This window comes from Nesoenas mayeri (assembly GCF_963082525.1).
Source record: "Nesoenas mayeri genome assembly, chromosome: Z".
NCBI lineage: Eukaryota > Metazoa > Chordata > Aves > Columbiformes > Columbidae > Nesoenas > Nesoenas mayeri.
The window spans coordinates 43,074,036-43,100,159 of NC_137542.1; the positions used below are offsets into that span (position 1 = coordinate 43,074,036).

Consider the following 26,124-nt stretch of genomic DNA (forward strand, 5'->3'; position numbering starts at 1 on the left):
TGAGAAGCATCACTGCAACACATGACAGCTCACCTTGGCTATGGGAACGTCATTGCTGCTGCTGCTCGTGCTCAGCTCTCCTGTGCTGGGGTTAACGGGCCGATTTGCAGAAGTGAGACGACTTGGGCTGGACGGGCCTGTTGCCTGCACGCTTTGCAAACGTGTCTGCAGTTCCCGAACCTACAATAAAACATAACATTCTGTTTCTTCCAGTTTTATGGTTTAAATAGTTTGGAGATTCTCTCATTGTCTATCCAAACCTAATTGCTTCTGGCTTGAGTGTAGAAGTTGTGTATTGTCCAGTGGTGGCTGCAAAGTTCATCTGGGGAGCAGATGTATGTAGGTTGTTTTAAAATTCTGTTGTTGCCAGTTTTTTTAAACTACTTGCAATGTGGAAATACACAAATGTAATACTGTGAAGTGATAACTCAGAGTTTCAGCTTGATTTATATGACCCCCTCAGTACAGCTGTACTATACGTTTAGAAATCATTCTCTCTGGGGTGAAGCTAATGCTCCAGCCTAAGGTTATTATTCCTAAACAAATGAAATGAAGACTCTGTTGTTAATGGAAAGCTTCAGTGTTGAATAAACTGTTGACATAAACACATCACAGGATGACTTTGTCATATTTCAAGATCAAAGAAATTCAAATGTTATATCATGCTTTCAAAACTACAGTTAAGTAAGGCTACCATATAATGAGTAATGTGCAGACAAAAAAATACCAGCAAAGCATCCAAACAACAGTTTGCAGAAGTTCTCTGTAAACATACACCTCAAACACTGCACAGACCTCATAACACATCAGATACTTGCAGAACTGATGTCAAATGATTTTCCGGACTAAAGTGTGAAAAAAAAGGTCTGCAGGAGTCAAAGTAAAGCTGAGCTAAAGATTACAGTGTTTACCTTGGAATAGGTCTGCTTAACACAACAATTATGCCATAAGGTGAAGTCACAGAGCTCACTTTCCCACAGAATCTCAAACACAGAGTGCAAAATAAGAGAAGAGGGAGGAAACCATCCAAAGAGGAAATTTCCCAGAGTACAGAGTATTAACTTTAATACACAAGTTTCTACACCAATTTTGTTGGAACAGCCCATTTCAAAACAGTGTTGGTGACATTTTACCAGAAGACTAGTGAAACAAAAGTTCAGTCCATCTGATACCCTCTGCAGCCATGAAATGCAACTCTGATTCCTACAGTCTAAAACAAGGTGGGATTTAATATTAAATACAATAGATTTACACAAAGAATTAATTAAGCAAGCTGAAACTCCTCCGTCTGAAAAATAACAAAATTAAATTTGCATTAAAGCTCAGGCTTTCTTCACTTTGTGCTCACCAAGTGCATGGTCAGCACTTCGACACCTCTGCTTGAAGCAGTGGCAGTCAGCGTGTTCTCTGCACAACATACACAGATCCCTTCAAGCTACTGCACTAAGAGTTCAAGCTGGAACCCTCTCCAGTCACCCAAGCAGTATCTTATGCTTCCTATGATCAGCTACAGCCTGCTGCTACTTCCCGGAGAGTACTCCTGCCTCCCCCTCAGGCCTGTGCAAACCAAAGGTCAGATTGCCTGAGGACTTACCATCAAAGTAGAGGAATTTTTAGGTATGTGGAAATTAAAAAAAGCAACACAACAAACAAACAAAAAAAAACACCCACCCAAATACAAACAAAAGGAAAAAACACACAAAAAGCCAAACCAAAACAAACAAAAAAACCCAGCAAAACAAAAAACAAACCCCCACACCCTGTGTGTTTTACGTATCAGAGTAGAACAATTGCAAGTTACTAATAAAAAGCTGTAGGTGGCAACAATAAGAGCACATAAAGTCTAACTGCACTCATAACTTCTCTGTTCAGTTGTGGAGGAGTGCTACGCCCTAAACAAAATTAATCCAAACAACTCCACTGGTCTGTTGAAAAAAAAAGATGAAGTACACAAAACCTCAATTCAAGTCCCCAGCATTTAAAGCAACTTGCTGATAAATGGATACAGGTGCTTGCCCCAGAATTGTACATCTTAACTGTAATTACACCATGAAGTTAACTGAGCAGACTGTATAAAGTACACATTCATAGCATGTATCTTCTACATATTTGCTGCTGAGGCCTCCTTTGTTCATATAGACATATATAAGTTCAACATGGGTACAGCTGCACTAATGCAAACCTTAAGGACAGAAGTGCTCTGCTGATGCAAACCAAACATTTCAGCCTGCTGATATGCATAAAACTGAAATAAACCATGTATGCATTTTTCTGCTTGCAGATGTGGAAAGTCAGTGTAGACAGGATTTGTACTACGGCATCCACACTGAAAAGAAAAAAAAAAAGACAACTCCAAAACTTTATTAAATCAAAATCACATTTATTACTATTTATAATACCAGGCTGTTTCTAACTAAATACCCCAAGTACTTAAGTTACAGAATTGTTTAAAAACAAAAAAACAGGAAAACCACTAGAGATGCTGTTCTTCATAAAATCAAATCCCTGCCTCGATGTCTGACTTAAAAATTGCTAAAATGTTCACCTATGCCCAGAAGCTAGTCCTGTAAGATTTCAGTCCAAAATCAAGTAACATTCTCAATTTATGTGCAACCAGGAAACAGAGTGTTAAAATTTCTTTAAATGCTAAGCATTCATTGACTCCAAAGTTTAAGACCACCTTATGCAAGGACAATATTACACAGAACTTCAAAAGAGATAGGTTTCCTTTAGTCTATGTTTTATCACTGAGCAGCAATTATCAGCCACGCTTACAAAGCCAATTATTCTTAAGGATCTGTAAAACGACACTAGCAACAGTAAGAAAAATGAGCACAGCTAAGACTGCAGCCAGGCAAAGCTTTGCTCAGGAAAGCATTTATAAAAGAAAACTCAGAGCACACCACAGTTATCAGTCTCTGCAAGTCACTGTTTTAATACTGTACCATAGAAGAAACCACAACTTAAAGACACTGTCTGCTTATCCATACTTCTTGAGGTATTTACTGATTCAGGCCTTCATTTGAGAAATGACATGCTAGATTAATTGCTATAAATAACTGCACTAGCTTTAGCAACGCTGAGTACCAGATGGCAATTCTGAGCAGAGTAACAGGGGAAGTTTGTCTGACCTGTGAAATCACAATTCACACATTCACCAAGTCACAGACTCATGACTGGGTTTGCCTACCCACTAGACTGTTCAGAGACAGCCTATGTAACTGTTTGTGGTCATCAAAACCTCCACCCTAAATAGAGCAGTATGCACCATCTCCTCAGAAAATACTTTTCCACACTAGCAGTAATTCCACAGGAAAAATCAAGGAAGACCAAAGAACAGGAATCAAGAAAAAAAAAAAAAGTTCAGAAGAGAATTTCTGGTTTGGATTGGTGAATGAATGCACAAGTTATGAAAAGACTAGTTTTAAAAGTGTTACTAAAAGTTATCTGACCACCTCTGTTCAATACTTCTACCAGTCTTAAGCGTCAATACCAAAGCAATAAAAATTATTTTGAAGGTTATTTTTATTAGTAGAATTAAGGTAATTGCAGTACTGCATATGAGACACAAATAACACTTGGAAATGGGAGAGAGGAAGGGCAGATCTTAGAGGAAATGGATTACAAAATTAAAAATCTGACGAGTCGAGAGACGTAAAGAAACAAAGCCAAAAAAGTTCCACTGAAAGACAGGAAGGTGTGGATTTCTGAGTTGGGGAGGAATAACAAGAAAGGATTTAATTGAAGACTTTTTAAGCCCTTGCATCATACTTGTTTAAAGATGGAAACATCCAGAACAATATAAAAATTGCCATAAAGTCCTAAAACCCTTCATTGAGATGGAAAGTGGCCAACAGACAAACGTAATCATACGATCAGAAGAAAAAAAAAAAAAAAGAGAGTAAAGGAAAACAGGAAAAATTCAGGGAAACATCTGTGAAATTCACAATTTAAAAAAAGAAATATCAAAGATCTAAATAGTCCAAAGAATTACAGAAGAAGTGCTGGAGCCTCAGAAAAAGCAGAAGCAGGTGAGATACAAGGCAACAGAACCATTAGACTTCAGAGCAATGGACAACCTAAGTAACAAGATAAGTCAGGTGCAAACAGACATTCTCAAGTTATTAATATAAACCTAAATAACTGTAATTTTTTTAATATTTGATGTTTAGCAATATGAACAAGTTGTTTAGCTGCATGGCTATTTTTCCTTTGAATGCTGATAACTGGGGGAAGAAACAGGGAAAAATAAAGCATAATTTCTCATGTGTACCTTAAGAACTAAATAGAAAGACAGCAAGTGTAGAAGAGAAAAGGGGTTGACACATCACAGTAATGTTCAATTTATGAAAGACTTCATAAATGATTAATAGACTTCATGGACATGTTTGCAGAAATGAATAAAGGGTTATAGAAAATACTGCGATGGAATACGCTCATTATCCATAATCATGAATCTAACAAACACGTTTTTGTTCTTATTTTACACATGCACACTCATAACTACATGATTTGTTAACATACCCTAAATTTAAAAAAGCCAAACAGCTATAAACTGGCTGGTTTTGTCACTGATTTACACATTCAAAGGACACCTGCTGCTTTTGCTTCTAAACCAGTTTCAAATAAGGAGCATTCCTGTGATTCTTTTCTTTCTAGCCCACTTGCGACCTGTTGCATCATGCAGTATCTTTGAACCCTTCAAGTAATATTTTTCTCAGTATTTTAATACAATTTGATTTTTTTCCCCTGTGTTATACAGAAGATGAAGATAAGTACAACAATCCACGGGCAGGGAATACACCTCTCCCCCTTTCTAATCTATTCATGCATACTGCAGGTCTATGGAAGAGAAGATGGAAAATGACAATTCAAGTTGCTCTGAGTGGCAAGGACCATTCCCAGCCTAAAGCACCACTCACCTTTCAACCAGGCCTAGTGGTGACTGATAATTTTCAGCCCCTCTTAAATGTTCGAACAATTACGAGCACCAAAGCTGAGATCTCACTTCCTACAGGTTGTCTGTTGTGGTTGACTGAGCATGGTAAGGAAGTCTCTTCTACTACTTATAAAGACCATCTCTTCAATGAATGCTGTGGAGCTGAATGACCTGCACTCATCTGTTTGAAGGAGGCATTTACAGAACCTCTCTCCTCTGCAAAGACGTCTACTTTCAGTAAATACCCAAGAACTTCACTAATATCAGGAGAGCTACTCCTCTGGCAGATTTTAAAATCAATCTGCAGTTTGAGCAATTATTTTGAGGAAGAGAGAAAGTGTGCAACACATAGACACAACAAGCTATGGTAGAACAGGTATGTTACTAGGGTTTACACATACACCTTTTTTATAGTGGCAGGAGAGGCCATAGTGCACTGAGTGATACAAACCTGTAACCAAGCAAGTGCTCCTCTGCTTTTGTCTGTCCCTCCTCCATAAAGGATGCAAAGCAATGAAAACTAAGGATGTGGCATGATGTGACATGGGAAATGACGGGTGGATTCTCTAAAAGCTCTGAGCACAACTGAAGTGTTCTGATCCTGGCTAGCACGCAGCAAAAACACACAAAAGCGAGGGCAGTAAGCCTACCTCAGGCTTTTTCTCATTTAATTTCAGTTTAATCACTAAACATTTACATACAATCTTGGAAACAGAAGCAAAGCTCCAGTTCACTAACAGCTCAGCTGAGATACTGCTGCAGAAGCAAATACCATGAAACAGAAGGAGGCAGAGAATGGAAACAGCTTTTGGCTGCTGCCTCTGTTTCTGGTGCACACCAAGAGACAAGGAGGCAGAACAGTTCAAGGTTCACTTTAAGTTGTGCAAGCTGATAGTAATTTCTAGAGGCCCATAACGTATCAGTGTTCTCTAGAAATCTGGAACAATATCTTCTTATTCCAACAGCCAAAACAAGAACAGTTAAGCAGCTGGTGCCAGCTTTATGTCATCTGAGAACAGTGTGGGCTCAAGAGTGAGTATGAAGCCAAGGATCTGACTGCTGCTGTGCTTTGGGAAGTTTTCAAATCCTGGCAAGAACAAGGTATTTTGGGAGAGCCTTCATGCTAAAATGAAGTTTCTTGGAGCGAGGGAGATCTGTGCAGCTGGAAGGATCATGCACTAAAATGGCACTTTTCTACTCCTCTGCAGATTTTGTTTTCCTGAACGTCTTAAGTCAAGTACAGCTAAAATATTAAGTCTGTGTTTGTTTTTGTTGCTGTTGTTTTGTTGGGTTTTTTTCTGATTAGTTGGGTGAATGAAGGTGAGTTTGAAGCAGATACAGAGTGATCCTCACAACTAAACACATTTCATTAACTGCACAAGTCAACATATGGCTTATGCCAAGAATAGACTTAGCAAACTTTCAGAGCTGGAACCACCTTTTTGCTCAGTTCCTCAGAACAGCCTCAGAGAAGCCTGAACACTGTCCACATTCACTGCCACTTGGGCTGCTTGGGACTGTGAACCTTTCATGGGGAGTAACTAAAAAGCCACAACTTTTGCTTTGCAGTCATGATGGAATTTATATGTTGTATCAGTGATGCTCATCTGACCACCTTCATAGATACAAGAGATTTTGTGTATGAACACAAACATTACTTTTTCTCCTACTGTTTAAGGTTGTTATTACATATAGCAGTTGTAAATAATGCTTACTTGATTCAGCCTTATTCTCAAGTAATAATAATATTAATCCCACTAACTGCTATGGAAGGCGCCCAGCATCTTAGCTGTATTACTGAGATTCAGGATTATGGTCAGCTATGTGTAAGCAGTTTCTAGGACACTGACTGGCCTAGACTTTTATAGATTTTATTTTTAATATGGCAATATCATCCAGAGGTAAATCAAACCTCTATATTATGAAAGTAGCTGCTACACTGCAGACATTCTATAGAAATAAGTGATTACCTCATTTACTAATGACCCGTGAGAAACAAACCCTGTATGTATGTTGTTTCTTAGCTACTGTTCTAGAAAGCAGCTCAATCTGTCAACAGAGCACAGTAAATACCTAATTAAATTAAATCTCCTAAAAGCCCAAGAAAAATGTCTTGAAAGTACTCTGCTTGATTACAGATATTGGTCTAAAGTAACACATCTATTGGTCTGGTCAACTTCAAACTTACTCACTTCACCCAACTGAATTTGAGAAGAGCAATAACTAAATTTTTGTTGGATCTCCTTTCCTACTCTCCAGAGAAATACTCTGAAGTGACTCTGAGTTCAGGTGGCATACAGAAAAAAATTAATAGGTCAAAGAAAACACTTATTTTGTTGCAACTATGGACACGAAGTTACATTAAAAATGCAAATATGGTTTTCAGTGCAACAACTACATAGTGTTGCTGACAAAGGTGTGGCAGTGGCACAACTCCCTTGGATCTGGAGCCTTCAATGGGGCAGCTGATGGCTCTTTAGCACCTTTTGTGCCCCACTGTGCCTGTCCCCACATACACACCCAGGGTGGCACCAAGGTGCTGACAGTCACATCCTCCCCTACTTGGGGGCAGGACAACGCGACTTCACCTCCACCAGGTGTTGGGACAGGAGGGGTGAGACCCTTGGTCAATTGACAGGGTCATTAACAAAGGAGGTGCCCAGAGTAGCTGTGAAGCTTCTGTACTACATTGTAACGCCCACAGCTAGATCTGACTGGGCTATAAAACGGGGTCCTCACAGAAAATCCCCTTTGAGTGGTCTTCTTGGAGCAGTGGGGCTGTGAACTGGAGCCCTCCCCTTAGACTGGGATGCCATCTAAGGAGAATTCTCAGGATTGAGGGCACCTCACCTCCTCATTGGGATGAGTGGTTATTTACTGGATATATCCTTGAATGAGTCCTTGCCTAACCCAGGCAAGTGAGAGTCCTTGCCTAACCAAGCAAGTGTGAGCCCTCACTTAACACAGGCGAGTGATTATTTCTTCTCAGTACTCTGGAGTAAGAGGCCTCTGGTTTTGTTTCTTGTGAGTGAATGCATGCACGTTGTGGATCCTCATTATTCTTATGTTGTTGTACCCCAATAATCTCCTCAACTGATATCCAAACCTGTATTTTATGTTGTTGGAGTGCTCAATAACTGTATAAACCCTGTTTCTAGTTGGTTTATTGGCTACACTTCTCTGGCTAGAATAAAGTCTGGTTTGGAACTTGCTGTCCACCTAAAACTGACTTCTGGGGTGCCTCCATGACACAAGGTCATATGCCATGAACAAACTTCTCTGGTGGGGGCGATAAACCAGTTGTTATGCAAGTTCAGAATGATATTAAAAACAGTATTTCAAGAATCCTCTATAAGTGCAAACTAAATTAAAGCAACTAAAAGAAAAAAAAAAAAATTGGCAGCTGTGCCTGAATACAGAAGCTGCTTGATTTTGTTATGCTCTGTGCCAATCCAACATTAACTCTTTGTCTACTGGGCGAGATACCTGTCCAATCAGTCCAAGAAAAAATTTTCTTAAAGAAAAACAAACATTTTAATTGGCTTGCTGTATACAAAAGACAGCTCACAGTCTCTATAGAGCAATTCAAGACTCACTCTCCCCAGGGTCAGTGCTCTGAACACAATTTAGGTCACTAATGTCCCACCGCTGCTGTCAGCTGACAACTGCTGCAGCCACTGACATGAAAACAGTTGATGACTTCAATTCTGCTTCCACCAGAGATGCTTCCATAACAGAGACACCAGTAACACATGCAGCGCCCCTGCTAACCGTTCCAACAGACACGCCAGCAACTGCTCAGTCAGTATAAGTAACATGCTGTCCTGTCAGTCCCAGGCCCTGCCCACACTAAGGAAAAAGTGAAATATTTAACAACATAGCCAGCACTTGTGTGGCTCCACAAACATTTTGTCTACGAGGGATTCCACTGTAGACTGACCAAGTCAAGCAGTATCCACACACACAGAACTAAACAGCATTTTCCTCATCTGCTAATCCAATCCTCTGCTGCTGCTGGCAGCCAGACAAAACATCATGGTTTTGCGCAGAGATATTAAAGCTAGCTCTAGAATTAATGCAGCTGTGTTAATTGGGACAATTAAAAGTATGCCTTTTTGCTTTCCTTTGAGTACAATTCCAACACAATGATCCACATTTTAATAGGTATCTCTGCATAATCATACATTATATTATACAAACATAGCTTTAATATTTTAAAGCTCCATTTTCCCAGTAGTTAGTCCTCCTTACTGTTTCTTCAGAAACACAATTCTCTTGTCTGTTAGATACCTTATAGCCTAATTTCTGGCCTAACATAGCCACGATGCTTTATACATATATGATCTATTCTTGGTCACTTCTCCAAGTAACTTGTCCAATTCTCTGACCATCTTCTACATATTTTTAGCCAAGTGAAACTGAAGCTTTTCAAGCATGAGAACTACATAAAAAAATTCAGATCAGATCTCACCACTCTTTATACAGTCTTTACAGGCTCTACTGGAAATAACTACAGTGGTACACTGTAGGACTGAATTTACCACAATGGGGGGGTAGGTTTGTCCAGTTGGTTTTTGGTTTTGTTTGGTGGGTTGGTTGGTTGTTTTTTTGTGCGTGCATGGTTTTTGTTTGTTTTGTTTTGTTAGTTTGGTTTGATGGTTTGTTTTTAACTGAGGAGCCTCTGGATATCAGCATAAATTCTTGTTACCAATCTTTTAAGCACCTTAACTTGCATTCCATACTTCCTGAAATTTAAATATTTTTCTATTATCTCTGTGCTCAAGGCCACCTATTTTTTTTGTTTGGTAACCCAATATTGATCTATATCATCTGCAGCAAGAATATCTGCTGCCCACTTGCCCCTTATCTCCAATCCTGCAATAATTCACCAGATGCATAAATGCTAATTCTGTAGCTCAAGGGGTAGTACTGCCTCTGTTTAAAAGGAAGTGTCACTATAAAAGCAGTGCAATAACTTCAGGACTGAAAATGACTTATACTTACGGTATACAATAAAACTAAATTTTACAAAGGAAAAGTTGAAGTGGTCTTGTTTTACATGATAGCAGGTTATTCTTCCCTCATCATACCTTTTTTATTGTTAAGAGAGGTTAGGAAGTTTTACAAAGGCAATTTGTGGCTCAATATCTGAAGACTAGAAATCTCACATAACACAGCTTCATGCTGAAATGATACAGTCACTACAGAACAATGTTGTTTTAGAAACATAGCATTTCCATGAAAGGCTGATCTACTGCCAGAAGGTAGAGAGCAACACTTCCAATAATTTTACCAAACAGTGGTAAAAATTGTCACTCAAATTGAACACAAGCTTGAAACTGCCTGTTTATCGTGGTTTAACCTTAGATAGCAATACAACCACAATAGCCGCTCACTTGACCCTCCTCCACCCCCACAATAGAGGAGAGAAGCAAAAGGGAAGGGAAAACCTTGGACTGAGATAAACACAGTTTAATAAAATAATGAAAAACTAATACGTTATTAGTAAATATGTGTGTGTGTATATATATATATATATGTATGTGTGTATATATATGTATGTGTGTATATATATGTATGTGTGTATATATGTATATAAAAATAAAAGATATTCAAAGCAATTCCCCATGAACTCTGTCCACACTGAGCAGCCAGTCCCAGAAAGCAGCACCTGGTCTCAACAGCTGATCCCAAAGAGAGAAGAGAGAGAAAAAAGGCAGAAAGGCTCAGAAGTCTCTGCAAAACGGCAAAAGGCCGAACTAAATGTCCCGACCAAAACCCACCTGGCTGTGCCTAAGGGAGAGAGACTGGAAGGCCCTGACTCCCTGGATATGAAGCATGACATTAATGGGATGGAATACTCTCACTGATCAGTCTGGATGTCAGTCAAGCTCTGCTCCATCCATGCCCCCCTTCCTCGATGCCTCACTCCTGTGAGTGTCCTTGGCTCTCAGACCAGAGTAATTAAAAACATTAGCTCTGAGCTGGGGTGTTATCTCTTGTTCTCCAACTAAGTCCAAATAATCAGCATGCTAGCTATGAAAAAGAAAGGTTTCTAACTGTATGAAGAAAATTGACTCATTTTCAGTCAAACAAGCACACTGTTTTAAAGATAAAACTATTTTACATGTAGCCAAAACTCTGCAGATTTAACAGGATCTTTAATCTTTTTTACATACAAATTTCCATGTTGTTTTTTTGTTTTGTTTTGTTTTGTTTTACTTTGGACTCCACAGAGAACAGGGCCTTTATCTGACCTTGCAGCACCATAAAATGTCGATAGGGAGACAGGACATGGCTGGGACTACTCATTGTTTAGTTCTGAGAATTATTACCCGGTGACAGGAGTCCTGCTCTTTTTCTTTCTCCTAATCACAAATTGAATTTCCATCAAAAACAAAGAAATATTTGTTGTTTACAGGAAAAAATGCCTCACAGGAAAATTCACTGAACGAACATCTGCTTTCTCTATAGATAAGTTACATATGCTTCCTTGGAGATTAATATCAGGCTTTCTGTTAACACATGATTTCAGATATCAGGTTGCTGTCCACCTTGGCCATTCATCACAGGCTCTTTTTCAATTATTTCCAGTTTTGTCCTAATTCTGTTCTATAGCTCAGCTTTAAGAACCTAAAAGCCCTACAGCCAGGACAGGAAGCAAGATGAAAGAGAAGCATGTTCTGGTGACAAAATTACACAGGCTAGGAGGGAAAAAGAAGGTATCATCTATGCAGCAGCCTTACCCTTCGACGCAACCTGTCTCTTTCTTCGCGAATAGCGTTCATGGTGGCCTTGGTCCTGTTCAGCTCCTCCTCTTTGCTACACAGCATGGCTGTGAGGCTCTCATTCTCTTCCCGCAAGCCAGCCAGCTCCTTCTCCCATCGAGATCTCTCTTCAGATAGGTTTGGGTAAAGGTCACGTCCCAGTACACCCTCAATCTCTTCTACAGTCTGCAAAAATACAGTCATCAAAAACCAGAAGGAAGTCGAGACAGATGATTGAACAATACTAATGATGCATGGGACAGAATATGTAACAGTTAAATATAAATGCTTATATGCACACATGCAGCCTCACAACACCATGAGTTTGCTTCTTTTCTTTAATAAGTAATATCAAACAAAATTATTGCTCATTTAGATAGTTTGACCACTGTATTGAAATATGTCATACTGACCATCAACAAAGCAGATGGATGTTTTATATGCAAATAAAACATATGTCACCCGTGAGTGACAGCAATCCCATTAGTTTCATCTCAGAACACTTCAAAACAAATTGATGACTTCTTGTCATTGGTGAGCACTGTCCTTGTTGCTTCCCTGTCTGAGGAACAGGCAGAAAGCAGCAACCTGTGAATGTGCCTGGCATAGGGCCTTGTTCTAGACCAGCTCCACAAAAGGGCAAGGAAAAGAGTGGCACAAAAAAAGGAGGACTCTTCCATCTCCCTAAGCATGTTCTTTCCTAAAGGTGACAGACAGATAAAAGAAAACCATCCTTGGCTAGGCTGACATTATTACAGAAGGCGTTACTGTCTTTCTAGTGCCTAAAAAAAGCTGGTTTCTCTGGGTCACATAATGCACCATTCAGCACAAAGGACATTCGGCAGCTTCCACTGGGTGAAACTAAACTACATGCACACACCACCAGCAAGGGAAGACTGCCATACCTAAATTTGCCATCAGACTGGTCATTCAACATGTTGAAACACAGTGTAACACTGAACATGTCAGGTAACTGCAATTCTGCAATTCTGATTCTACTACACAGTATATGCTGTACCTGTGTTGATTTTTTTCACTTACAGAAGACCTTTGCAACAAGCAAAAACCCTCAAATTGTTGTTTGTAAGCTTTTAGAGCTCTCTGAAAACAGTCTGCATTGAAATCATACGAAGAAACATGGAAAATAAATTAATATATCAAGTAACTAGCAACATATAAAGTTCCGTTTCATCAGATAATCCAAGAACATGTTGTAACTAAAGCCTATACTTTAAAGTTTAATATGGAAGATAAATGACTCATGTACCAATGCTAAAAATACTCAGTTGTTTTATTCTAAAGAACTAATTACTAACTACAGTTTATGTCCTTAATTTGGGAGAGACTACAAGAATCAGCTACTGGACAACTGAAAATGACAAACCAAGCTGAAAATACAACTCTGCTTTTATTCCTGCAAGAAAACTTCCCAGAGTTTTCTGCACTGACTGACACTGAGGCATCAGTGAATTTTTTTGTCCATTACAAGGCAAGGTTGGTTATTTACTGTTATCAATACATTTATCTTAAAGAATAAATCTCAGCTACAGCAAGACTCCTTAGTGTTCCAGGTTACACTATATGCTTCTATGGAAGAAGCAGAGACAAAACTGCCGTCAGGTTCAGTTTACCCTTTTAAAGTGTATTTTTATGTCTCTCTTCCATAAAACTGCAATGCGTTTAGAGTCATAAACATAAAACTCCATTGACAGAGTATCTACACTGTAATTCTGCTTACATATTTGGTAGTAAGCTTCAACTCCTTTTCCAAAGAGGAATGCCTTGCAACATTTCTGTAAGATGAAAGAAGCTGCAGGTCTCTCTTACCTTCACTTGGACCTATAGGTCTCAAACTATGACAAGGTAAGTTACTTCAACACAAGGATGAGTTCAAGTTCTGCATAAGTATAGGGTGGTTAATCTTACGATGCGAAGAAAAGCTCTATAATGGCAGTAGCATTCCCTCTTGATGATGCCAGCTTTATTTTAAAAGTTCCTCTTTGTTGCTGCCTTCTCCTCTCTCTTCTTCCCCCAAAACTCCTCTCCTCTTTCATGCACTTCCCCTGCTCACGGGCTCACCTGCTCACGCCTCTAACACCAAGTTCTGCTGCTGCCTCCTTTGTCCCTATTCCCCATGCTCCTAGTGTTGCTATTTCTCCCACTCCTCCCTTTCCCAAGCCTCTTCTCCTCAGAGCACTAGTGGGGGTGACAAGCCTGGAGCAACAGGGAAAGAGGACAGACTGTCAGGAGGAAGCAGCAGCAGTGGCTCAACACCACGGAGATATCTCCAGACACAGAGGCTGCTGCTGTTTCTCCAGACTCTGTGGCTACCATCTGCCCACAAAAGTATAAAAGTTCAGGCAATGACAGCACCAGCACGGGTCTGACAGCTGTACTAAGGATTGTCCTATAGTCCTTAAAAAAGCAAAGGGACCTTTCTTCTTGTTTCTATGCTCCTTCATTTGACCTGATCAATATCCTTTTGCTGACTAAACTCTTATCATAATTCTCTGGTTTGATGACCAACATGCCACCATCCTCCATGGTACACAAACCACCAATATTGTACACAGATATATCTGTGTAAACTACAGAGTTGATTATTTTTCTTCAAAGCAGTACTACACAGCAGTTCTATCTGGTATGCAGCTGCCCAGCAGATAAATTCAGGTATAATTTCATGCATTACAGGACTGAATTACAACATAACATTCCAAGCACATGGTAGGATGTCATAGCACGGTAATTCCAGTCCTACCTCTGACACTGCCATCAGTATTATCTGCCTTAGTTTCCTTACACGAGGTGCTGTGTTACGGACATGATACCACATGAAACCAACAACTATCAGGTTTAAAAGCAATCAGCAGCACTTGTTCACAAGGCATAACTCAATGCTAGAATTTATTCCTACCAGAATTTATGGAGGCCAACAATTTAGATGGGTTAAAAAACATGTCAGATACAAATACGGAAGAAAATCCCACCCATGACTATTAAACACAAAGTTCCTAAACTCACCTTGCTGGAAGCATCTTTGATTGAAGAAGAAGGACACATGATGCATGTCCTTTCGAATGTCATTTTCCATTGGCATCTGCCACTAGCCGGATGGACTTTCGGTCCAACCCAGTGCAGCTCTTCTCATGTTCTAAATGGTTTGTGTTTGGAAATTTTTACATCTTTTTTTCTTAATTGGTAGAGTTTTACTGGTAGGTATCTGTTACTGACAGTTATTTACTGTTCAAAATACTGAGGCATTAACCAGCCTACTCTGTGGAAACTTCATTAAACAAAATATAATTCTATATTGTTCAGTTTATCAGACAATCTGATAAATCTCGTTTCAAGGTCTTTTCAGTCTTCATGGGACAGACACAATTGAGCTAGCAAAGGCCACACAACTTGTATAAAAGAAGAAAAAAAAAAAATTACCAGCAACAGCATTAGAAGAAACCCAGTGAAATCTAACCATCAAAAGAGAAGGATTCAAAACACTTAAATGCATTAGTCCATAGGTGAAGAGCCAACATTCAAAGTAAAAGGCAGTCAGAATATTTCAAATTTCCATTAATGATTCCACCTGTTTTAAAAATATCTCAGTCCTCTGCCTGAGGAAGCAGGAAAGGAGAAACGACTTGCAGCCATGGTGGAATTGCAGAAAGAGGCTCTACATGCAGGTTTTGCTGTATTAAACACATCAGTGACACACTTCCCTAGCACATAATCGGTGCATGTCAAGAGAGATTCCTGTCTTCTTTAAAGGTTAATAACCTTCTCATGCTATGACTTGTCAAACACAAAGAATCCCAGGCTCTATGGCACAGGCAGTGGGGAAAAGCCTTCCCCTTCCATGGCCCAAAAATGGCTATGCCTGGAGAGACCACATGAAAATAAAAGGCCTGCACTTTGTAACAGGAAGAAGCTGCTGACAGCTACTTACAACTTTAAAATGTCTGACTGTAGTTAATTTGAATCAACAGTAAATAATCCAGAAGAGAAAAAGTTGAGAATTAAGCTTATGGCAGCTATTTTGACGTTTTGTTAAAACTAACTCCTGCGAAAGTTCTGATCTCCTCTCAGTTCAGAGACCTCTGTGGCCCTCACATAGACCCATCTCTACCTGTTTTCCAGGATTCACAATCACTCTCATGGTGAATATTGACTTCTGAGAACACTTAATCCTAAAACTCCAGATAATGCTGGGTAACATCAAAAGTATTGATACTAATCATCAAAGACACTCAAATTGCTTTAAGACCATTCCCAAGAGACCCAGAAGTCAGTCTGTCTGTCTCTCTCTCATACATATCCACATTTTCCAAACTACCACTCAACACTGATTTCTTTATAGGGCATTATATTCCTCTGGCACCAACAGGGACAGAGGGACTCTTCCCAGTAGTATGCCAGTGGTCTGTCTCAGCTGTCTAGAATGGTCACAGACCTCCCCACTTCAATAACAAACTGTCAATAGTTACTGACGCCCTTCCATCTGACCCAAAATACTTGTTCAGCTCTTTTGCTGTATATAGTACAATACCCTATCGTTCCCTCGCTTTTAGGTTCTGAATTGCCATCCCTTCAACACATGTCTCTCCTTGTTCTGTTACATGCTCAATAAAGCAAAGACACACAAGTATCAGTTGAATTATTTGTTCCTGTGTTTGGCTTGTCTCATTACAGTTAATATACCACACATGCTTTGTGTTAAATACTAGCTTCATATTTTAAGACAGCAAAGCCACAACTTACACATAGTTTATGGCATTTTACCTTCAAATTGCAGTGAGTATCCCACATTGCGTTTTCAGTTATCAGTCACTGACTAGCTGTGTGACCTTGGGCAAGTGACAACTCATTTGGTGGATAATCTTAAGAAAGTAATTTAGCTGCTGAGTGTCCTCATTTCTCTTATCTCTGAAATGAGCATAAGACAAATACATTTCTGATTTGAGATCGAAAGTCTGTTAGGAGCTCCTCCTGTGCCTCAGAGAATTCGGAGTAAAGCAAGTGTACTACTGCCTACCCAACATACACTGAGAGCTGAAGCTGATTTCAGTGATTTACTTTGTCACCTCTGGAAGTAAAGTGTTCTTACTTCAGAATGTGATCAGGTGTCCTGGGCAATGTACGTGCTGTGTCTGGAGCCTAATGTTACCATTACCTTAATGGCTAAATCACAGTGTTCGCTGGCGGTAGTGAGCTGTTCGATGTGTCTATCCACTTCTGCTACCGATAAATTGCAGCTGCTCTTCTTCCTCCCGCAGACAACACTTTCCAGACCTGTCAGCACTCTTTGCAGTTCTGAATTCAAGTCACTACAGTTATCTAAAAGAAAGCAAAACAAAATAAAACAAACATTGCAACCACTAGTGACTCAGTGAAAAAACAAACTCTAACCCAGGAAGTGCCTGTTGCAGAACAGCTAGGACTGATATTGTTCAAGGAACGTCCTTGCAATCTGCCACTTTTTCCTCATCAACACACACCAATTTTTTCCTTATCAACTGAAATCACGAGTTACGTCCCATTTGACAAATAACACCCTCCCTACTTATCTGAAGTGTATATTCTCTCTTCAAAAATGTTTCTTCTCTGAAGAACAGCGTTTTAAGACACACCACATGTTCACATACTATGCCATTTCTTTTTTGTTATTCTTTTTGCTATTCAGGGCCTATTATCCTGATTTTATTACCCTCAAAGGTTTTTCTTTTCAAATACAATTATTCTTCTGCCTAGTAATTCAAGGACATTATGACAATGTTTTTCAGAGGAATTTTTGTGGCTGTACTTAAGCACTGCCTGCTTTAAAAATTCCTGGTGTTTACATAAATGATCCCTACTGACTATATTTCATTTTCATGGCTATTTCTTCTTCAAATGCAACTGCAGAATATTCAGGGACCATAGCAGGACACCTACTATTGCTGTGTTCTATACTGCAGCCATACTAGCAACATACACAACAATATTTTAATTATAGAATGTGGCAGAGAATCACTTCCTTTTCTGTCTTCAGGCAAAGCTCTTATAGTGCTTTGTGGACTGCCACAGCATCCTCCATTTCTGTTAAAACAAGTTGGTCTCAGTACCTTGTTAGCTGACTTCATGAATTATTCTTGTTTTCCTTACGCTTATATCTGGCGACGGTGGCAGTTCTTAAGGCAGACACATGGTAGAATTCATCCTTGCGCTGCCTCTTGTATGTGCTGGTTAGTAATTCTAGATTAATAGTTAAGAGTTTGCAATAACTACCACCTGCACAGCACACAAGTGGTGCACCATAAGACAGCAGCAAACTAGCAGTTCCTATACCTCGCTAAGAACGGTGGCAGGCATTCTTTCTGGAGGGTGTTACTTCTATATTACCACTGCAAGAGTTTCACCATGGTCAGAATTCCCTAGTAGCCTCATAGCTGTGGTTCTCACAGGGAACTAAAGGAGTGTGGCATCGAACTGTGTCTGAAATTTAACAGCCATGAGACATCGGATTATTGTAGGCTGCCCTGAAAACTCTCTGTACAAGAGAAGACTGAAAGCAGCTGGATGAAGGGATGAGATGATCAGAGAGTAAGAAACTGTAAAAATCATTACCACAAGTCTAATTCTGTAGCCTAACGCATATAAACATGAACCTATTGCTGACCAAAAACCAAGAGTTTACAATAATGTCACAGTATTGTAGGAAAAACGTGAATGGGCAACATATCCAAAATTTGACTCGTAAAGTTATATTCACTAGTTCTCAACTAGCAGCCACCCATAATGTAATTGTTGTAACAGTATCAAAAATTCCTTTATAACACTCATAAGCAGCATATACTGTTCAGGATGCTTAACTGTGAAAACCTCTCTTTTGTCTGCTTGGATTTGTTTCCGTAATACCTTCTATAACAGACATTTTGTCTATTTAAACAACCTTCAGAAAGACCTTTTATGCTGAGTTTTTCTCCTACAGTAACATTTTCCCCCAAAATAAGGGTTTCCAATAATGAGAAAGTCGTTTCTCACAGAAAACCACTACAACCCAATCATAAGCTCTGCAAGATATATTGAAGAGCATTCATCATTTTAGCTCTCAGTATTTTATTGCCTGTAGCAAAAGAGTAACATATCCACATGCATTAGTGTATGACGTATTCTTGTTTTTAGTAAGTCACTGATGCTAGTTCCATTAGGGTGGTAAGCAAGGTCATGCACATGGTTATCAGGTTCTGATGTTTTCTCCTTATATGCCTATATCTAGAAGAATTAAAAAATGTATACATATTTGTGTATATATATATATATATATATATGAGTATGTATGTATACACACACACACATACACACAAAAGGATTTATTTTCAAAGGAATATGGGAAGAAAACCAAAAAAGGACAGATCTACGTATAGAAGGAAAACATAGAAAAAATGCAAGAATACCTAGAGTGAACATTATTACTTCATCCCTTGCTATGTTTCATTGTATTGCCTTGTTTCCCAGTTAGCAGAAACTTAAATGGTTAACTTTCTGTTAATGTACACAAACCCTGATTCAGCTCCAGCCCATGAAGAACAAAATCAAAGCCCTAACCTCAAAATAAATACTGAAAAGTAAATTACTTAGATTTTGTCAAAAGAAAGAGGAGAAAAAAAAAAGGAAAGAAAATTGAAGGGAAAAAAGTACTCATGTTAGAATTTCTTTATGTAGGAACTTTAATAATAAACATTAATTTTTAAAAGCAAAAACCTCTACTAAAATATTCTGACTACATACAATATTTTTTTAATTCTTTATTTCAGACACTTAGTGATTACATTATTATTAATACCGCTCTATCAATATTTCTAGAAATTAAAGACATTGAAATACAAATGTGCTGTGGCAGGTCTCATATTTATAAAGAAATACAGCTCATGTATTCATATAAATTTAAGAAATCATAGGGAAAATCTCTTTTATATGGTTGTCTACAATACTGATATATTTTCTACATTATTAAACTACACTTGATGGCAATGAATATGATGCCCAAAAGTCAGCTTACTCTCAGGTCCATTCCTCTATAAGGCATTGTACTGGAAAAAACAGCAAAAAATTCTTAATAATGAAGTGTACTGCTCCAAACAAGTGGACATTGTTTTCATACAGTTTCTTATATACGAAAGCAAATATTACATGTTCCATTATAATCATTAAAGCCTCACATAGAGTTAATAGCTTAATATTTAAGGATCACCAGTTCTGCAACAGGGCTTAAAACTGCCATTTAAATGATTTCCTAAAACACCACTCAAGCACAGTATCACCCACAGAAGCTCACAGGCACCCAGTTAGTTTACCTAGGGAAGAAAATGAAGACCAACTATTTGGTTTTAAATACAAATGAAGAGAATTAGTATTCTGAAGACAATTCCAGAAGCCAGTCATAGTGAGGACTACACCAGATTTCTATGGGGCTCAGCGATTGAGCCAAATACTTAAAACATTATCATACTTATATTGCAAACTTGATAATTATTCCATATTTGGAGGATTTTCAAATGATCAGTAATTATACTTGGATGACAAAACAGATGAAATTCTGAAGGAAAGATGCTTGCCCTCTTAGTTCTTAACCAGAAAAAATCAGTTACAGTCTGTCTGGAGGCAGTGCCTCCTTGTACTATATTTGAACAGCTTGTGTCAGATTTACCTTTGTCTAAATTCACTTCAGTAAGCTATCCCTATTTTATACTTTAAAAAGGCTCTCAATTCCCAAAAAGTGCCAACATCCTTGACAGTTAGGCTGTAAAAGAACTGGACAGATAGTTCCACATTCTTCCCCCCAACTTTTACTGTCTGTAATAATTTTCTAGAGCTAGACTACTTTACAGGCACAGGTATGCGAACAGCTTTTTTTCCCCCCCTTCTTCTTCCCTGAAAGTCATGAACTCTCCTGAAGAGATCATTCCAGTTTAGACTCCATAGTTATTCTGCATCAAGGCATAGAGGTCACTTGACATACAAGTTCACAGTAATGGAGAAGCTCAGCATTTGTTGCAATTAGCACAGTCTAGACTCGTATATTTCCTCACTAAATATTTGGATTTGCATTTCAAAGGCTATGATGTCTTTTTGCTGTGAGAAGGCATCATGTATACTAAGATGCATAACTTACCCATATCTGCAGTGACCACGGTGGACTGATTCTCCGGTACTGAAACAGAATTCTGGTCCATGCTGCGTGAGTCTTCATTAACCTCATGCTGGCTTTGGCTGAGCTCTGACCGCAGCTCTGAATACTCATCTTCCTCCCTGGGAGAGAGAGCAAAGAGGGAAATAAAATCCTCTGAGGAAAAATGTTCCTCTGTGACACTTACTTCAGACCTGTAAACTGAGCCACAGGATACAAGCCACACAAGCCTAAAGGTTTTGTCCAGACAGTAAAGAAGGGTTTATAACCTTTACCACAAAGCAGCTGTGCTGTGCCCACAACACCCACTTCCAGCAGCCAGGGCTTCTTTTCCATTTCTTTATTTCCAAATTCATTATTACTCCAGACCACCATTCAAGGAAATAACGGGTGGAATTGAGTGCAAGCAAGAATGCATGCAAGAAGGACATACTCTGTTCTGCAGTAACTCCCCAGCTGACAAGTCTTAATCAGCACAAGTGGCTTTTCATCCCAAAGTGGATTAGCAATAACTGATTTTGGTCTCTTTCTCAGTTCAAGGATGTAATCGGTTTGTGTGCAAAGCAAGCGTGCACATGCACGTACCTGCATACGTGTATGCTCCTAGGGACGGGTAGATTTTTCATTTTCTCTTCTCAAAAAGAGGAGAATACATAAGTCAGTATAGTGCTGAACTGCTGGAGTTAGTGGAAAATAAAAGGCCTCAATTACCTAAGTTTTAACTTATTTGTCAAGCTGGTTCTACTAAAATAATGGAAGACACAGAAGATTTCAGGTAAAGCTAATGAGCTTAAAAAATAAGGGCTTTTCCTTTTTGTCTCCACATGAATAGTTCAAAGCACTGAGAAAGAAGATAAGTAAATGAATAATAGCTTTGCCTGAGAGCATTTATAAACTTTTTTTCTTTTGATCTACTTGCTGATTCAATGCAGATTTTTTTTTTAATTTCCATAGTGACTGTTTTGACATTAAAGCACATAATTTAAACATGAGAAAAACACCAGTTTACTCAGGTGCATACTTACCGATAAGTTTACTTACTGATAAGTAAGTAAACAGTCATCATTTGGTTACACACTAAATCAAATGCAGAGATTCATTTTGCTGCAGATTCAGCAGAAAAGTGTGAGAAGGGAACTGTCTGGATTTGGAAACAAGAAGAAATAGCAAAGAGGTATCTGGGGTTCTGCATCTGGGAGGGGCACCTGTAACGTTAGTTCTGCTGTGTGCATGCTACATGGTGATAAGTGTTTCTTGTAGAAATCTTGCAGGATTTAGCCTGGAGGCGTTTCTGGATTTGCCAGGCAAAATAGCAGAGAAGATGGTCCATGCATACAGAGAAGAGCAACAGAAGTACAGTCAGCTCCCAAACTAGATGACATGGCAATTTATAAACCAGGCCAACTCAAAATAGGAATTTCAGCTTGCTTGCCAAGCAGGGTTTCCCAAGGTACTGAGATGTAACTTCTACAGGAACTATTACTCTCTTCTACCCCTTACATTTACTTCAGTGCAAAGAAAGTCTGACTTTATCAGAAGCACTTAGTGACTATTATTAAACAAAAATGCAGGCCAGCTGTTTAAAATTGTGATTTAGATCAAAGAAAGGTCTTTAAGGTACCATGCAATACATGTTTAAGACAGTGTGAGAGCTAAGTAATGAACAGCAGGAATTAAAACAGTGTAATGAAGACACGTAAGTGTGAGTTAATGCTCCATGAATTTGTTTATTATTAGCCACAGCACAAGCCAGCAATAATTAGCTTTAGACAAAACAATTACCAAGCACTCAAACAACGGCAATTTTTGATCTGAAGGTAATTGATTTTTTCATTTATGAAGCAATTAGTCCCACATTTTTAAAACGTGAATTACATCTTCGAATGCACAGAAGACTATACTGATCATAAAACAATGCCACACACAATAATAATTTCTCACCAATCTTCTTTTGGCTCTTGTTGCATAGACTTTCTGTTTAAAATCCAATACAGTTTTGTCTAGCTAGCACTAGTGCTGTTTTTTCAATATTAGCACCATCAGTCTCTTGTGGCAGTTGGCAAGAATGCCATGTGGCAGGACTCACACCTTTCTGACAGCTCAAGCCAGAAGTCAGTTTCTGAATTAACACACACTTCTAATACCCGACCAGAAAGATCAGAAATCCATTTCTGGTAAAGCAACAGCAAAGTCTATCAGTCTCCCTACCACCGCTCTCATGGGGGGCAGACTGTGGGCTAAAAACACAAGGGGGAACTCCAGGGGAGCAATGTACCAAAAATATAAATTCTGCCTTTAAAACTGAGAATCCTCTTTACCCAAAAGAGAAGAGTCCTCCAGTGGCGCTGGAAATGCACAGTGCTCAGCAGCTGGCAACAACTGGCCATTGAGCCCCTGACACCACCCAGAATGCGGAGGCATTGCAGCTTCCTAGTTGCTGCCATCATCTAGGGCCTGGCTGGAAAAAGCAGGTATTAGTTCTCCTATGGGCCCCAGGGACACCCAGTTGCTGGAATGTTGTGGCAGAGTTGGAGACAATAAAAATCAGGCCGTTCTAAGCACAGAACACCCTGGAATCAATGTTGGAGTCAAAAAAAAATGTGGTTTACAGGTACATCTGCACTTACTGGTTTCTTCATGTTCAGGTTCAGACACCAAGGAAAACTTGCCCAAAACCAGCACACTTTCAGCATTCCTTCACACCACTGACAAATTCTGCCAGGGTGCTGGCAAGACACACATTCTCTTCATGGATACAAACAGAGTGTAGTTTTATACTTCAGGTGCCAGTAGTTTTTCAACAATCATTCTACTTGAACAAGTATTTTTAAGGCATTCCAAGACCCTCAGATAGAGCCTACTACAGGTGTTTGTGGCACTGCAACCCAGAGATTGACTGCTCCCTGTGTATACCCTCTGAACCCATTCATTTGTGAACAAACAGTGACACACTCAATACAACATGGGAATTAATCACTGAAGGCAGCTGGGACTGGGCATTGTATGCTGATGCCAACACTATCACACCCTCACTGCCATTTGAATTGAATCCAAGCAGCTTCTACCTAGCACATATTTAGAAGCTACAATCAGACCTCAGGATATTGTGTAAATACGACTATAAGTGCCATCTGTTATTTCGCATGATGCTAAGTTTATTCACTCTCCTTCTACCTCATTAAATCCAAAACAACAGGCTTTCTGAATATATTTCAGATTAAAAGCTGTAAATCTGAACAAATGGTTTTACAGCAATGGGTTGCAAGCTTCTTGAAAACTGTTTCAAATTATCCTTTGCAGGCACCAATATTCAACAGTTTGGTGTTAAAATTGCTTATTAAAGTTGCACAGATGTATCCAAACAGCCACTGGTTTAGAACTAAAAGCAACTTGATTTCTTCTTTTTTTCCTCAATTTGACATCTAAGAATGACTGCCAGTCATAGGCCAAAGTTGTTTTTGACAACCAACTTACAAATTATTTTGCCAGCCAAAGACATGATTAAGAAAAAGAGTTGAGTTTAAATGAATATAAGGCAATACTCAAAACCTCTCAAGTCAGTAATACCACCTTTAACATAGACATAATTCCCTTTTAGTACACTACTGTGTAATTTGAGAATCCTTTCTGTGCTTCAGAGTTACCAGGTCTATTGCTTATGTCCAAGCATTTACAATAGGACTCTACAACTCAGAAGATATATTTGATTGGCTTTGCTGTCTTATAAGTTGTACACACTTGGAAAGACTAGGCATACACCTTGTCAAAGGATAGAGAGCCAATGAATGTAAAAATAGTATTCTACAAATTGAAACAGCAGAAGTAGGGCTAACGCTATGCCACCAGCATCCACTTGACATGCTAACAGGAACCCCGTGGTAGGACCACTTTGTGGAAGGTGATCACTCTACAAGAAGCAGACAAAATGTACTCTGCACAATCTTCACAGACTCTTCCTCCCAACAGTCTTTCAGAGTTTGACAAAAGCCTGTGACTTAAGTTTTACAAACTTAAGCAAAATATTAGCTACCTCCTCCCACTCTCTCCCTAATAATGTAGACAAGAACAGTGAGACAGTGTCACACTGTTCTGTAATTTTCCAACAAAAAAACAGACAATGTTTATGTCTCCACACTGCTCAAATAAAAGAAGCATCCTCACCCTAGTGGACCACTTCTTTAGTGTCTTTTTGCTCCCAAATCACTACCTTCTTGAGCTGGTAGTGGGTAAATTCTGCAGTCACACATGAAGAACTAGGCAAGCAAGTGGCTCATCTACTAGCACAGTATGAGTACAGGCAACTTTCCTTTTAGCCTTAATATTAAATCAGTTGCAGCTGTATTTCAGCTTTTTTTGTCCTTTTTTTTTCTTTTTAAATGAGGTTGTGCTTCCAAACCAGCTGGGCTGTCCAGAGCAGCGACAGGGAGATGAGACAATTGCAAATGAATGTTGGCTTGCTCCCCCAACCATAGTGAGCTCATTTTCCTTAGGGAATGCTAGAAGAACATAGTGCAAGAGCAGCAGCTAACTCCATGTGGCCACACACATGGAACTTGTTGCACCCAAGAAACAGCAAGCAAACCTAGAACAACCCTGGAAACTCCTAAAAATACTCTTGTAAGATTATTGTAACTAAGATCAACATATCAGATATACCTGGGAAGAGGCACAGGCTGTAGACATGTGATTTATGCTCTCTTCTAGAGCTGATATTACTAAAGTACATGAGGAAAAGCCATTACACTTCAAACTGTGTAGAACCCCTGACACTGCAAGGGAACCTCCACCCCAGCCCCCCCCCAAAAAAAAAAAGTGAGAAAAATTATCGGAATGGAGAATACTAACTAGTTTATACAGCCTGCCAACACTCCTCGAGCTGTTGCAATACCTTATTCAGATTTAAACACTACTTCTGGTTACTTTCTGCCCTACTTTCTGAGGATACTAGTCACATTCAAACAAAGAGCCGCAGATTTAAAGATAGTAGAGCTTAAGGAGGATAGTCAAATACCCTCCATGAAACTTTGGTTTCTCCCAGTTGTTTCCAGAATATTTTTGGGTTTTGGAAAGAACCATGAAGCATGTCATAAAGCAGCAGTACATCAAGCTACATATTAGCTTATTTTTACAGCCTAAAAACAATACATGAAAATACTGAACAATCTCTGTGTCAGCGCTGGGGAGACGGTTATCTGCTATGCAATTAAAGTAAACTCAAGAAAACTGTTTCTAGAAAGAGTGACTAAATTTTATGA

General features: G+C 39.1%; 1 protein-coding gene across 2 annotated transcripts in view; it reads right to left on the bottom strand.

Moving 5' to 3' along the window:
• Positions 1-26,124, bottom strand: part of MCC (MCC regulator of WNT signaling pathway) — a gene marked incomplete at both ends in the record, with an annotated part of 199,321 nt that overhangs the window by 34,875 nt on the left and 138,322 nt on the right. For both annotated transcript variants that reach the window (XM_080362879.1, XM_080362880.1), the window contains 4 exons: positions 34-180; positions 11,686-11,892; positions 16,874-17,037; positions 20,855-20,991. In XM_080362879.1, coding sequence (XP_080219005.1) covers positions 34-180; positions 11,686-11,892; positions 16,874-17,037; positions 20,855-20,991 — 655 coding nt within the window. The remainder of the gene's footprint in view (positions 1-33; positions 181-11,685; positions 11,893-16,873; positions 17,038-20,854; positions 20,992-26,124) is intronic.